The 15,380-nt window shown below is 41.2% G+C and overlaps 1 protein-coding gene across 1 annotated transcript; it reads right to left on the bottom strand.

The window, feature by feature from the left end:
• Positions 1-4: 4 nt before the first annotated feature.
• KNSTRN (kinetochore localized astrin (SPAG5) binding protein) lies at positions 5-11,868 on the bottom strand. The gene is given in 10 exon segments (XM_090270408.1): positions 5-828; positions 1,487-1,561; positions 2,324-2,379; positions 3,242-3,335; positions 3,560-3,665; positions 4,511-4,558; positions 5,333-5,465; positions 11,388-11,482; positions 11,662-11,805; positions 11,807-11,868. Coding segments are annotated over 10 exon segments (945 nt in total). The 3' UTR covers positions 5-696.
• Between the last annotated feature and the right edge of the window lie 3,512 nt (positions 11,869-15,380).

Here is a 15,380-nt window from a genome sequence, read left to right as displayed (position 1 = left end):
AGGCTAGTTTCACTTCTCAATATTGCAATCCAAATACAGAAGTATCTATTTTAAAATTAGCATTATAAATATATATATACACACATATAAACCAGAAGTGATTTAGATTAAAAGCTCCAACGTGTATTGTTTCAGGTAGGTGTTATTGCTATCTATACCTTCATCCCATTTACTAAGCCATTTCAAGTATCTTTAAGTTCATAAATTTACAATGAGGTACAGAGTCCAACCAGGATGGGACAGAGTATGTTCCAAATTAGAAGGGGAATGCATGGCTCATCAGTGATATTTCCTGTGGAGCACCTGTTCTCCAGTGTACAATTGAGGGTTTCTTCCCGTACATCTAAATGTGATCTTTTGGATTCTCTGGCTGTGGCTGGTTTAGTCACCCGATTCTAACAGTGTGTCTGTTGCTTTGTTGCCTAGGAGTTGACCCAAGCTTCCAGGCCACCCTCTTGTAAACCTTAATTGTGTACACGATAGCTTCAGAGAGCTGACCAATCTGAAGGTTAGGAACACTTGCTTAAAGGAGAAACTGCCATTCCAGCAGAAACTGTCCTTAATCCTACTGCAGAAACTGTTTTCATTCTGTGGATGGTGAGTCCTAGAAGATCATGACCAAGAAGCAGATGTCCTTCGTGGCTTCCTCTTAAGAGTTAATCCCCAAGAGAGAGCTATCTGGCCACTTGCTTTTTATCACATTTCTAATAGCTGCTCCATTTCCTCAAGGGCTGTTGTAAAATCATTTACTTGACTGTTACATAAGGTCTGCTGTTCTAGGAACGAGGCCCTTTCTTCTTCTTTCATCTTCAACTTTACTTTTAAGGCCTGCTTGGGAAGACATTCAAAAAGAGAAACACAAAACTTTGAAACATTATGCTTCTATTCCATTAAAGAAGTCCCCAGAAATACTGACATTAGATTTGTTTATCTGTGTTGGTTTTAGGGACTGTCCCTTTTTGCTATAGACTATCTAAACTGGAGCAATAAAATCCTGTAGGATTCAGTGTCATATCCCATGATTCAACCAAGCAACCCAAAGCAGTCCAGACCCAAGAAGCTGGATTTCCTATTATTGGTTTCTTTGAGGTATCCAGTTTCCACAGCATGGATTTTACACAGGTCTCAACTTTCAACGCTGAGCAACCTAGCAACATTGTCTCATGCCCTGCAGATGTGAACAATTCTAAAGAGTCTTCAGGATAGAAAAAGTAGTTGAAAAAAAATGGTGAAATCAAATGAAGTTTTGGAATTTAGTTAATAGTAATACATCAATGTTGGTGTTTCCTAGCTTTGACAAATATGCCATGATGATGTAAAATGTTCACACTACAGGAATTGAATTCTCTGTATTTTTTTGCAACTTTTCTGTAAATCTAAAATTATTACAAAATAGTTTACTAAAACTAAAGAAAAAACCCTCCAAAGCTCCACCTGTTGTGGTAGGAAATGGTAATTCTGACTCTGGGTGATGTCCGCCTCTTACCTGTAAGTCCTCCATCTGCTTTTTGGCTGTTTCATTAAAAAGCTTCAGTTCATCTTGCAAAGTTTCTAACAGCAACTAAGGGGAAAGTACAATGTAGTAACACATCTTTATTGAGATGTGAACATCGTCTTCATATAAATTAATCTCTTTGTATGAAAGGAGAGTTGAATTAGATGATCGCTAACATCATTCAGTCATTGGCTGAGTGCCCACATCTGTACCGGGTTCTCTCCTGGGCACCCTGGAGGAACTCCGTCCCTGGGAGGGACAACAGATTACCCCACTTCATGAGTTCGGCTACACAAGCAACATGAACAAAACATAGTAGTCACTGAAGGTGTGACTAATAGCTTGGGAGAACTGAGAATTGTTTCCGTATCTATTATTCTATGATTCTAAGATGATAATTGATCTTAGGGAAGAGATCATAGAAGCTCAGAAGACTTTAATTCCAAACAATTACCTTTCTACTTTGGGAAGAAACCAAAGAGAAGTCAAATTTAATTCGGGCTGAACCTTTGCATTATATAGTTCTCAGCAAAGCAATAAGGAGAGAAATTTGGTCTAGTGTAGAATGGAGAAACGAGAAAGCTCTATACAGGCCTATCCTATTATGTGTTTTAAAGCAGTACACTTTCAACTCAAGACTCACTCATATTTATAAATACAAAGTCACCTGCCAAATAAATATGCTATTTTAATAGACATCCACCACTCTTTTTCCACTATCCTGGATAACCGAAGGCTGCTTCTCAGGGGGTCTGAGCATATGGCAGAGACCTTCTGAGAGCTGCAGAGCCCCACTCAGCCCTCGCCCTCTCACACCCATGCCCTCACCATAGAGTCCATGTGATCCGTGTTGCAGTCTTGCTGTGATGCCAGAGTTTCACTGCCTAAAAGTAATGGAGACAATCAAGTCAGCTTCACTTAGGGAACTGTACCTTAGAAAATAAAATAAAATAAAATCCCTCCAGGACAAGCACAAGAGTTTCCATGAGGGAAACTTGTCTAGGCAGCTGCTCCCTGACTTCCCGAGTTCTCACCTTGGCAGTGCCGTCCACACCTGCCTCCAGAGGTGCGTTTTTACCTCCTTCCTTTCTATGTTTGGATATGGCCAAAAATTCGTTCTGCTTTCTCCTCAGCAAAAAATATTGTCAAAAGGAAATGTATAGTTTGAAATTTTTGTTTATAAAACACAAAACTATTTTTTAAAGCCTTTTCAGGCCTTAAGTGTTATTATTTTTGGTAAAAGTAGTGCATACACATTGTAAATTAAAATAATGTAAAAATATATATGGTGACTATAAAGAATATAACCTAAAAATGCACAGGTTAACCAGTAGCAAAGTCAGCATTCCTTAATTCAAAGAAGCCCGGGGCCCTTCCCTGGGCATTTTCAGGCTCCTCTACTCAGTCTGAGGCCCCAGTACAGTCCTTGGGTAATTCCTATATGCTATCTCTCTTGAAAGAAATAAAATATTTCTGGTCTAATTTGCAAGGTCCTATCTTTAGGTGCCGAATGAATGGCATAATGAGTTCAGATGAGAAAGTGATAATAATCCTCTCCCCATGACCATCTGAAATTCTGTTGGTCAGGCACAGTCAACATCACATGAGAATAAAGAGGAGCTCCAAACCCCTGCCCTGACGAGGCCAGCTGCTGCCATGCTGGACTCTTAACCCACAGTCCAGAATCACTGCAGGAGAGGGCACGTGCACTGATGCCTTTGAAGGCGACTGTGTGCTGTTTCTTACCTGGGTTGAGGCCCTTGCTCTCCAAAATTGCCAAACAGTTGTCCTGAAACTTCTCCAGCAGCTCCACCTTTTGGGTCAGGTCCTTTAGTTCTCCCTATGGGGTGCCATGCAGACATATCAATCCTGCCCCATTCCACTCCTCAGGGGTGGTCTTTACTGCCCTTGCTCTTAAGATAGCCACAGCACAAGCCTGGTGTCTTAACTTTCTGCCCTTAGGTACCTGGGCATACAAACTTGCTCCCACCAGAGGGGTTGTCCCTCGGGATTCCACATGCATCACCCAGTGCAGCTGAATGCAGAGGTCTGATGGTCCCTTACCTGGGTTTCAGCCAACTTTTGGTGCAATTGCTTATTGACGGCTTCTAAGAGCTGGTTCTTATCCTTGAGCTCTTCCTCTGATTTCTGCTTATTAAATGGTTTGTAGCTATAAAGATAATTGTACTTATTGAATATATGAAGTGGTGGAGGGGTTAAGACTATGTATGCACTATGTAGTTTCACAAACAAGGATATGAATTCTGGCTTCATTATATAGTGGTATCTGACCTTCAGTGAGTTGCATAACCTCTCTGAGGCTCTGTTTCCTCATTTCTAGAATTAGGATAATACCTGCATCTCATAATATTATTACTGTGAAGGAGAAGAGAATACATGTACCATTCTTAGCACAGCTTCTGACACATAGTAAACATTTAATAAGTAGTAGCCATTATCACCACTAAATGTTATTTTCAAATTTCTCAGAGTTCTTTTTGATAGTATTTTGTTTTCAGAACTTTTAAGATATGCCCAGATTGGTAATTAGGACTTATTTCTATAGGATTTTCAGCTTACATTATTTGTCTTCGGGATTGCAAAATGTTCACGCTAGCCTCAAAGAGAGAAAGAAGGATCCTTCTCCTGGATTTAGCCTTCACTAGCCCCAGCAGCATCACCATCAGAAACACCATCTTGAAATCACTAACTACATGTAGCCCCTTCTATCTCGAAGGCTTCCAGTCCTGTAGATAGGTCATAGCTGGGTTTGATTTCCAATCGGCAGGGTCCTGGCTTAAAACCCCAAAAGTTCTTGATGGGTGCCGAAGACAGTAACATCTTGCCCTGATAGTGTTTCTCAAATCTGGCTGTGCCGCACTCCTGAAAATTCTGATCAGATTTCTGGGGTGGTGCCCACACTGGGACACATTAAACAAGTCCCAGCAAATCCTGTACAACCAGGATTCAGATCCACTAAAATGGTACCCAACCTTCATATACCCTAATGTTCACCTCTTTTTGATGTTCCTCTTGATAGCAGTATCTGCAGCTTTTACCTGCCTAGAGAAGCAAAGACAAAGAAATCAGGATGTTAACTTGATTTATTGTGGTGAACATTCTGCAATATAAACACATATCAAATCATTATGTTGTACACTTGAAAACTAGAATGTTGTAGTCAGTTTTACCTTAATTAAAAAAGAAAACCAGCAAAGGAAGCAATCAGAGAATCATAATATGTAGTTACATATGTTGTGAACAAAAAAGCAGAAGAGCCTAGTCTTCTGAGGAAAGAACCAGAGATTGTAGACAATTCTTCAACTAGCATAAGATTGATAAGCTCTGAGGGCCCACATACTTTTGCTTTAGCACAGATTGTTGAAAAAGGCTTATTAGAGAAAGAACTCCCCTCCTGCCCAACACTGAGTGGCTATCTCATGTCAGCCTCACTTACATGGGGACTGAGCACTGCAGGGAGGGACACACACACACTGGGCTGGACTGTGCTCAGAACAGCAACATAGGCTAATAACTAGCGCCCATCACGACTACCATTTAGGGTTGGTGTGTGACCCAGTAATGCCATTTGTACACTCAGAGTGAGTGGTGAGAAAGGAAAAAGTACCTCTTATCCTAACCCTTGCTGTGTCTCTTCAGAACTGATCAACACAAAGGGTCCTCACAGACAACTCAGCAATGCTGCACTGCTCTGGGTCACCGACTACAGGCCAGCTGTTCCAGTGCCTTGTGTTCTCCAAAATCCGACTTTATAATTCTTCGTACTGAGCAATTTCTAGCAAGATACTTGATTTGAATATCAATGATCTGACCCACCCATTTTCTCGTCTTGGTTTGATGATTTTCATAACATCATTCTCTGAAACCCCTGGATGAAGAATTCTGGAAACATCAACTTCTTTGGATTTAACAGGTAATAAGCTCTTAGAAGTGGCTCGAATTTGTGTGTCTGCAAAGGAAAATAGGAGGGTGAAACCTCAAGCATCATGACCCAACGGCTATGCCTCTAAAACAAACAGCTCCATTCTGTTGTCAGAAAACCTGTTTTTTCATTCTGGCAAATCTCAACTTGTGAAGATTAATTCAGAAAAACAAGAATTCTACACTAATTTGGGATGGAAACCAAGATGCTTTAAATGTGGCAATGCAGTGTTTAAGGGTAGCCAAAAGCCTGATGACATTCCAAACAGAACGGCCAAGGGGTATAAAGTAAAGGCTGGCACAAGCAAAGGCTAAATGAGAGGCAGCGTGGCAGTCAGCAGGGCAAACACGGTGAGTGCTTCATCCAACACCAGAGGAGCCGACAAACCACCTTGCTAAGCTCCGAGGCACCCTGTATGCTCTCCCAAAGCTACACTCTAGCTGCTTCGAGTTGCCCTTTCAACTATTGCTGTAGTTGTTTTGATCAGACTGTCTCCCTAACTACTCTAAACGAAGTCTATGTCCCAGCGCCGAGGAAAGTTTTGGGCGGCGTACTAACAGAGGTTTCACAGACCATCTCTAAGAAACTTCTAGCCTTCTTTCCCTCTTCCACGCTGATTACCTGTACTGCCAGCCCTTTTAATTGGTTTATACAACATTAACCCTTTGAGTGCCATGTGTAATTCGAAATTTGGATCAACATGAGAAAAAATTATATTAATTTTTAACCTGAAGTGCAAAAACAGAGAACAAAACATAAAATATGAATTATTCCATTGTTATTCACATTTATAGCCATCGAAAAAAGAGTCACTGGGATTGACACTGGCACTTTTGGGAAAATCTGTCAGTATCGCTCACAGCGATGTTGGCACTCACAGGGTTAAGTTTAGAGATTCCCTATTTGGCATTCTGTTCTGTATTGCCAGCTAGCCAGAGAAATGGCCCTGCCATGACACACTTCTTCCCTGGAGGAGAGTATTTTCCCCCTAACCCTTATGCTGCCCTTCATGTGCTTTCTATCACTTATATTTCATACCAAATTGAAGCAGTAGCTTGTTCTGGAGTAAAGCACACCCCTCCGCCCCACAACACACACACACACACACACACACACACACACACACACACATATATAGTTTTCTAGTTTACAATAACTTTTACTTTGTTCAAATGGCTCATTTAGGCTTAACCTAAATAAAGAGCCATAACAATAAAATCAAGCTGAAGAAATGAGGTACAAAGCACTGGATCACAGGGATTAGGAAATTTTGTATTTGTATTTGAAGTATTTGAAAAAATACTTCATTTTGAAGAGTTTAACTGTATAACAGTTTGGAATAAATATCATTTCTCAGGTTAACAAATTATTTCATTTATAGGTATACTCACTAGACACATACACCCTGTTTTCCATACTCTTACCCACAAAACAAAGATTAAAAAGGGTTCTTTTTGAGGTCTCTGTCTGAATTAAAACGTAACATTGGGGGAATATATTTATCTTCTCCTATGTTAAGTATTTATAAGTTATACATAATAACAAATCTATCTCATGTAAAAAGGTGTTAATAGTAAATTGATCAAAATTAACACTCTTTGCTGACTGTAATTAGTTACAATAATCCATATTTGCTAGATAGAACCTCAGGATTGCATTGTAGGAAAAATTTAGCAGGACTTAACAAAGATTATCTTCTTAAAATCAGAGCTGTTAGGAGGGAAAATGGATGGCTGGCGTTCAAGGAAGGGAAGGGGAATTGTTTTTTATTGAATATCATTTCCTAACTTTGGAATTTTTTACATGTGTATATATTACCTATTTAAAAAAAAACAGAAACTTGGAGTTACATAAAACTTGGAGTGACGTAAACATCATAGCAGAGTAAGAGGACTCCTTCGTTTCTCCCCTTAAATTTTTAAGTCAGACAACTATAACTCAACAAAGGATCCTCTGCTCAACACACAAATACGCCTCAAAGATCCACACACTGGGACACCTGAAGATGTGTGTACTGGAACGAGTGGGAAGGCACGATGGGGGAAACACAGTGAGCATGGTAGTAGTGGAGAAGTCAGGCTGCAGCCCTCACACTAGGGCTGTAAGAGGGGCCAAAGCAGTGTTCCCCAGGGAAAATGCATCTCCCTTCCCGCTTCCCCACTGTGGTAGACCCAGAGAGAGGTGGCTGGGAAACCTTAAACAGTAAGCGGTGACGACAGGGAGGGGGCAGAACCATGAGATCGCAAACTTGCCTCTCTTGCCCCACCCATCCCAACAGAGACAGGAAGAGCCAGTGGCGAGGCCTCCAAAAACACAGCAGGGCCAGCAACCATTAGAAAAAAGGAAAGAGCAGGCAAATCCAGTACTCTACCATCCACCACACTGGTAGTGCCCTGTAACAGACCCATTCAGTCACAGGGGACACCCACCATCCCAGTGGGTACGTGGCATTGTCCTTAACGGAAGTGACACCGCTCCACCATGATCCCAGAGGTGCAAATAGCACAGTAAGAAAAAACAAAAACTTAAACTATAACACCATCAAAATAAAGTACCCTACCTATCAAATTACTTAATTATTGAGAGCAAACAGTATATAAACAAGAAAATAGTTCACTACCCTCAAATCTGCAGACAGAGAAACAATTCATTAAATACCATGAACAACTAAGATAACATGGGAGCACAGAAAGAAAATGAAAAATCTCCAGAAACCAAAGTCAAAGTCATGGAAGACCATGACTTCAATGACAGGAAATTTAAGATTGCAGTTATGAAAAAGTTCAATAAGGTACAAGAGAACTCAGAAAGGTAGTACACTGAGTTCAAGAATAAAATTAATGAACAAAAGAAGTACTTTACCAAAGAAATTTAAACTATAAAAAAGATAAACAAATTCTGGAGCTAGAACTCAATAAACGAGATGAGGAATGCACTAGACAGCACTGGAAACAGAGCAAACAAGAAGGAAGAGAAAATTAGCAAGCTTGAGATAGAAACCTAAAAATGGCCCTGGAGGAAGAGCAGAAGAACTAAGAATTAAAAAAAAGAAAGAAAGAAGAACTGTCTCCATTAGAAAGAGCAACATAGGCTAATGGGAATGCCAGAAAAAAAGAGAGAGAGAAGGAAACAGAGAGCCTACTGATGGAAATAATTGATGAGAACTTCCCAAGCCTATGGAAAGAACTGGACTTTAGAAAAGAGGTAGCTAACAGAACACCTAATTATATCAATCCAAAAAGGCCTTCTCCAAGACACATTTTATTCAAACTGTCAAAAATTATTATCAAAGAAAGAATTCTCAAGGCAGCCAGAAGGAAAAAAAAAAGACTAACCTACTGGTTAGACTATCATCAGATTTTCAGTAGAAATATTGCAAGCCAGGAGATAGTAGAAAAAAATATTTAAAAGATTGAAGGAGAGAAACCATCAGCCAAGGATGATGTATGAAGCAAAGTTATCCTTTAGAAATAAAGGCTTTCCCAGACCAAAAAAAAACAAAAAACAAAAAAACCCAAACCAAAACTGAATTTACCACCACAAGACCTGCATTAACAAGAAATGTGGAAAGGCACTCTTCTACTGGAAACAAAAAGAGAAAAGTATACAGGCCCTGGATGGGTAGCTCAGTTGTTTAGTGTTATCCTGATACACTGAGGTTGTGGGTTTGATCTCTGGTCAGGGCACATAGAAGAATCAGCCAATGAATGTATAAATAAGTGGAACAACAAATTGATGTTTCTCTCTCTCTCTCTCCCCCCTTCCCTCTTTCTCTAAAAATCAATCAATAAATTTAAAACAAAAAGAGAAACGCATACAAAACTTTGAGTAAGGTGACTAACATACAGAAGCAGAAAATTGCAACTCTACTTCAGCATAGGCTAGTAGACACTCAGGAAAAAAAAAGCATTAAAAAATAACTATACTGCAATTTGGTAATAAATGTACAACATAAAAACAAAATTTGTGACATCAAAATCATAAAAGGAGGAGAAAAAGGATGAAACGTACACGTGAATGAAGATGAGACAATCAAAAGGAGGACTATTGTATATATGAGACATTTTACACAAACCTAATGGTACTCATAAAACAAAAATCCACACCTGAGACATGAAACATAAAAAAAGAGGAAAGGAAGAGGAAAAAAATTGAAAAACATCAAATTAAAATAGCAGACAAAAATCACAAGGGAAAAGAAACAATGAAGACACAGAATAACCAGAAAACCAAAGCTAAAATAGCTGTAGTTAAGTCCTCATGTCGATAATCATCTTATATGTAAATGGGCTATAAACTTATCAATCAAAAGGCACAGAGTAGGGAGATGGATTAGAAACAAGACCTAACTATATGTTGCCTGCAGGATACTCATGAAGGGCTGGAAGATGATACTCCAAGCAAATAGCATCCAGAGAAAAAAGTGGGTGTAACAGTACTTCTATCAGATAAAATAGATTTCAAGATGAAAAAGGTAAAAAGAGCCAAAGCTGGACATTTTATACTAGAATACTACTCAGTCTTTAAAAAGATGAACTATTGTCATTTATGACAATATGGATGAATCTTGAGAGTATTATGCAATGAAATAAGTCAAATGGAAAAGGGCAACCATATGATTTCACACATATGTGGAATATAAAACAAAAAGCAAAAACACACAAAACAAACTCATCGATACAGACAATAGAATGGTGGTTACCAGAGTGGAATGGGGGTCAAATAAATGGTGACAGAAGGAGACTAGACTTCACGTGTGAACACACAATCAAGTACACAGGTGTTGTATTTTAAAAGTTGTACACCTGAAATTTATATATTATTAACCAATGTTACCCCAACAATTGTAATAAAAACAAAACTAAAACGTAAAAACAACCAATCCATGCCCAAAATCAAAACAAAAACCTGGAAGACTGCCTAAAAATGTTAAATTACTGAGGTTTCATATGATCATAAAGCTGGGAAAGGGATGGAGAGCAAAGAGATGAAAAACCTTCAACTTTGCAGGGGACAGCCAGTCACTCCCCAGTGACGGAAGGGCACTGCGTTCTGAGGGAAAAGCAGTGTAAACAGACATGGCCCTGGTTCCCCCAGCCACTCCTGGGCCCCGCTCATGCCAGGATTACCATTCAGGTGTTCTGAGGCAACATAAGACAAGCAAGACAACCCTTTAAGCCTTTGGAGAATAGTCTATTTACTTCAACCAGCAGATGGTGTCACTGGGAAGATATCTTAAACAGCTGCTTCAAAACCTCCCACAACAGGTTCTGATGTTTGAAGCTCATTCTGTTTTCAGTCTCTAGATTACGCAGGGGGACACCTGCAGATCCTAGGCAATGACTTTAAACAAGACAAATAACATAAAGCAAGATGGCAAAGCCATAAAAAAAAAAAAAAATCATGTCTCTTCTCCCAAGTTTCTCCAATGCTCTACCTAAGCATTCCGATCCCTTCTCTCTCACTTAACTCAACAAATGTTTTGAAGAATGTACTATATGAGACACTGTGCAGATACAAATGTGCACCAGACATGATGGGTAATCCTAGTGTTTCCCCCCTAAGTATCTAGCTTCTCAAACGACTCCTCTCTCCCCCGACAGCAGACCCAGTCCCTCCAGATAGCGCACGTCTGGAAATAAAGTCGGTAATGTTGAGAAAGGGCTTCCTAAATTAATGGGAATAGGATTGTAGGACAATCGGGATCTTAAATCTAATGGGTAATGCAGCACGGTTTGTTTTGAGGAACACGGGTGCGGGGCAGGTCTAAAATCCTGCCGCACGGCCCTCTTCCCCTAACTTCCATCTTAAACCTAGACAGCCCGGTTCTAGCGGAGTCAGCAGAAAGCACCAACGGAACGCCCTCCCCGCCCAACCCCGCCCGCGCTCCTGACTCCGGGCCAAGGATTCTCTCCTCCGCACTCCCCTGGGGGCGGTGTGCTCACCCACCTGCGGGCGGGCCGCCGCTCAGCACTGAGGGGGGCTGCAGAGTATACGTTGTCTTAACCACGCTGGTCATCGTAACAAGGTGGCAAGGCTGGGCCCTGGAAGGCGGAAGGTGAATGTTACCCCGCAGTGGGCCGGGGACCCCCCAAATCAGGGGGAGGGCCGGGGAGAGCGCAACTTAGTCTGTCCCGACTCCGGGGAGGAGTAGGGGGAAACTCGTCCATTCCCAACCCTTCCGTTCCCATCAACCCAGTCCCGTGCCCCGGGAGAGCCGAACCCAGGTGCCTGCTGCTCCGGCCCGCAAACTTCGCCGTTCGGATTCAAAAGGTGCTCCCCGATAACCGCCGCACTGCCAGGCTGACGTGCAGCCTGGATTTCAAACGGAAACTTCCGGTGGCCGGGTGGGAGGGGCTGCGGCGCGCTCCCTAGGTGGCCATGTTGTACGGAAGGCACAGTCGTGAGGGACGCCTTCGGGGGCTGCCATGATGTACGGAGGGTCGGAACCTGGGCCCGAGCTGAGCTTCCAGGCGGTGGGTGTTGGAGCCCCGGGATCTGGGCTGCAGAGGGAAGTGGTGCAGCCTGCGGACCTGAATGGAGCTATGAGCCACCGACGTCACATTCCAGCTTGGGACGCAAAATGCAGCCAGGTTTAGAGTGCATGTCACAGTCCTTCTCTTTTTGGTCTGTGATTGTCAGGGATACAGCATTGCATGATGACTGATTGCCAGGAGCAAAGGGTATTTCAATGGGCGTAAAACTACACGTCACAGGGTGGAGAGTGGCAGGTGAGGTTTCAAGAGGGTCTGTGGGCTGAAATACCCGAAGCACCTACCCCAAATCTAACTCTAAAAGCAGTTATCCAGATTTTAAGCAGAGATTCAAAGCTACTCTTAGTGAACAGGGCAGAGTTCTCAAGCACTTAATGTACTCATTCATTTCACTCAACAAATATTGAGCCCAGCTATGTGCCAGGTCACTATTCTAAGTGGGCTGGTGGGGGGCAGAGGGGCAGGGCAGCAAATATCAAGACTGACCTTGGTTCTGCTCTCCTGGATTTTCATTTTAGGAAACTAAACAAATGATCATATAAGCTTGCGAATTATATCTCAATTAAGCTGGACAAATGCCAAATAAATACATGTTTACCAACTGTAGTAAAACTATGAAGGAAAAGTACAATGTCCTTAGAGGGAGAAAAGCAGGGAAAACAAGTTTAAGCTGGGGAGTCAGGGAATACGTCCCAGGGATGCAAGGATAATAGGATAAATGGGAGTTAATCAGAGGAACAATAGGGGAGGGGACAGAAATGCAAAGTCCGAGGCAGGAATGGGCTTTTTTCCTAGTTGGGACTGAAAGATGGGAGGAGAGTGGTACAGTTAAAGCTGGAAGAATGGCAGCCTTTGTAGGCCAAAGGAAAAGAGATTAGGTTTTATCTTAAGAGTAATGGGAAGTCATTGAAGTATAAGAGGAGAGTATTCTTCAAGTTATATTTTTAAAACTCATTTTGGCTACCTCAGAGAATGCAAGAGTGGAACTAGGAAGACAATTGAGAGGCTACTGTAATCATTCAAATGAGAGAAGAACGTGGCTTGGCCAAGATGCTTGTGGTATGCGTGGAAATGAAGAGACAATCAAATACATTTAAGACAAGTTTTGGAGATTAAATCTCAGAATTTAGTGCTAGATTGGAAGGGGGGTGGGGTGGGGATAAGGGAGAGGTAGATCCTAAGGACTGTAACCATGATTTAATACTACTAGTTTAGTAATCAAGGTTATGTATTCTGTAACAAATCAAAGTGTGTAATTAACTCTGTGCTTTTAATCAACTCTGTGCTTCCACTCCCATTTGCCAAGTTCTTGTTACAGTCAAGTGATGGACCACAGATGCTGAGTGAGAAGAATGAGCCCAAGCAAGAATTGCATGACTCCACTTCACTCCCCCGGCCCTCTTCCCAATTCCCTTTCTCAAGAGAAACTGCATGTCTATATTCCAATCTTGGGAACTTTCCCTCTCCTGAATATCCACCAACTCAGTATAAGAATTGCTGACTTAACCAGGGATGTTGAGATGATTTTTGAGGCCTGAGCCTGCCATCTCCTTACGTTGCCGCATTCAAAATAAACCGCTTTCCCTCACACTAGCACCTGTCTCACGAGTTTCGCTTTCGTGGCAGTAGATAGTGGAGCCTGTGGGGACATTTTTCCAGTTTCAGGATGACTTCCTGGCTTGAATAATTATGCGGATAGAGTCACTATTTTGTGTTTTAATGGGGCAGGGGTTGAGAGTTTAGCTTTGAACCTGGTAAACTTGAAATGCCTCTGAGACATTCAAGTGTTTAAAGCATCATGTAGGCAGTTGGAAATATAGATTTTGAGCTCAGAGGAGAGTCTAGGTTGGAGATACACTTTTGGGAGTTATGGATATATAGATGCATTTAAAATCAGATATTGGAACAGATCACCAAGGGAAGAAGTGTATAGAGAGCCTAAGGGCCAAGGACATGGACAGCAGTGTTTAGAAGTTGCAATAAGAAGATGCCAGAGACGTGATAAGAAAACAAAAAAAGGGTGGTATCCTAAAAGCTAAGAAGGAAGAAGTGGTAAACTGCTGAAGGAGGGAGTGGTAAACTATTGAAAATAACTGAACGGGCAAGTGAGATGATAAATAAAAAGGATTCTTTTAATTTAGCAACAAAGAAGTCATTGATGAGTATAGGAAGAGAAATTCTAATGGAGAGGTGTGAGTTTGTGAATGAATGGAGTAGAGCAATTGGGCAGTAACTGAAGGTGGGTTGGGGGATACATCTTGAAGGTGTAGATACTAGCTGATACATCTGCTGATTGGAATTAGCCAGCTGAGAGGAAGAAAAGGATGCTTCAGAGGGGAGGGGCGATGATCAAAGAAGCAAAGTCATAGAGAAAGAGGGGAGGCAGGTGGGATCTAGAGCAGCAACTTCAAATTCTTTTGTTCATGTAATGCCACAAAATAATAAAACAAAAAACTATTGTACCCTCGCACCCAGTTTTAGTTGATGACTAAATTTTTTCATAATTTAAAATATTTGTAAAGAACATATATTTTCTGCTTATTATATATTATGCATGATCTTTATTTCTAAAATTCCTTTTTTCTGCAGTGTCTAAACTGTTTTTAATTCCATCCAGTGATTTTTCATCTCAAATATTTTAGTTTGCATCTCTACAAGTTCAATTCGGGTATTTTAAAAATATCTTCCAAGTTTCTACTTAGCTAAGTGAACATTTGGAATACAGTTACAATAACTGTTTTGATGTCTTTGTCAGGTAATTCTCATATAAGTATGAGTTTTGGATTGGTGTCAATTGATTTTCCTCCTCAATATTTTTCTGCTTCTTTGCATGACTGGTAATTTTTTATTAGACACCGTACATTGTGAATTTTATGTTTTTGGGTGCTGGTTATTTTTGTGTTCCTGTAAATACTCTGAAGGTTTGTTCTGGGATGCCGTTACATTACTTAGAAACAATTTGATCCCTTCAGGTCTTGCTTTAAAGATTTGTTAGGTGGTAACAATCAGTGTTTAAACTAGGGCTAACGAGTCCCCACTACTGAATCATGCATATTTTGAAAATTCTAACCAATGCTCCATAAATTATGAGGTTTTCCAGTCTGGCTAACGGGAATAGACAATGTTCCAGCCCAGTGTGACTAGTGGCTACTGTTTCCTCTAATCATTTTGAGTGGTTCTTTCCTTGGTCTCAAATGGTTTCCTCACATTTATATGATGAGCAGTGCTCTGCAGAATACTCGAGGGGGTTCCTTTTCAGATCTCCAGAACTCTCTCTCTGTGCACCTTTCTCCTATATAGCATTCTGTCCTGAGCACTCTAGCTACTACCTTGGTTGCCCCAAACCCTGAGCTATCTCTTCAGCTCAGGAAGTCTGCATGGCCCTGCCAGGGCTCTCCTTCCCTGCAATATACCCTGGAAACTCTGTCAAGCAGTAAGCTGGGCAATT

Source organism: Furipterus horrens, unplaced genomic scaffold (assembly GCF_987537825.1).
Source record: "Furipterus horrens unplaced genomic scaffold, mFurHor1.1.pri manual_scaffold_3, whole genome shotgun sequence".
Taxonomy (NCBI): domain Eukaryota; kingdom Metazoa; phylum Chordata; class Mammalia; order Chiroptera; family Furipteridae; genus Furipterus; species Furipterus horrens.
This window is presented reverse-complemented; position numbering and strand designations above follow the sequence as displayed.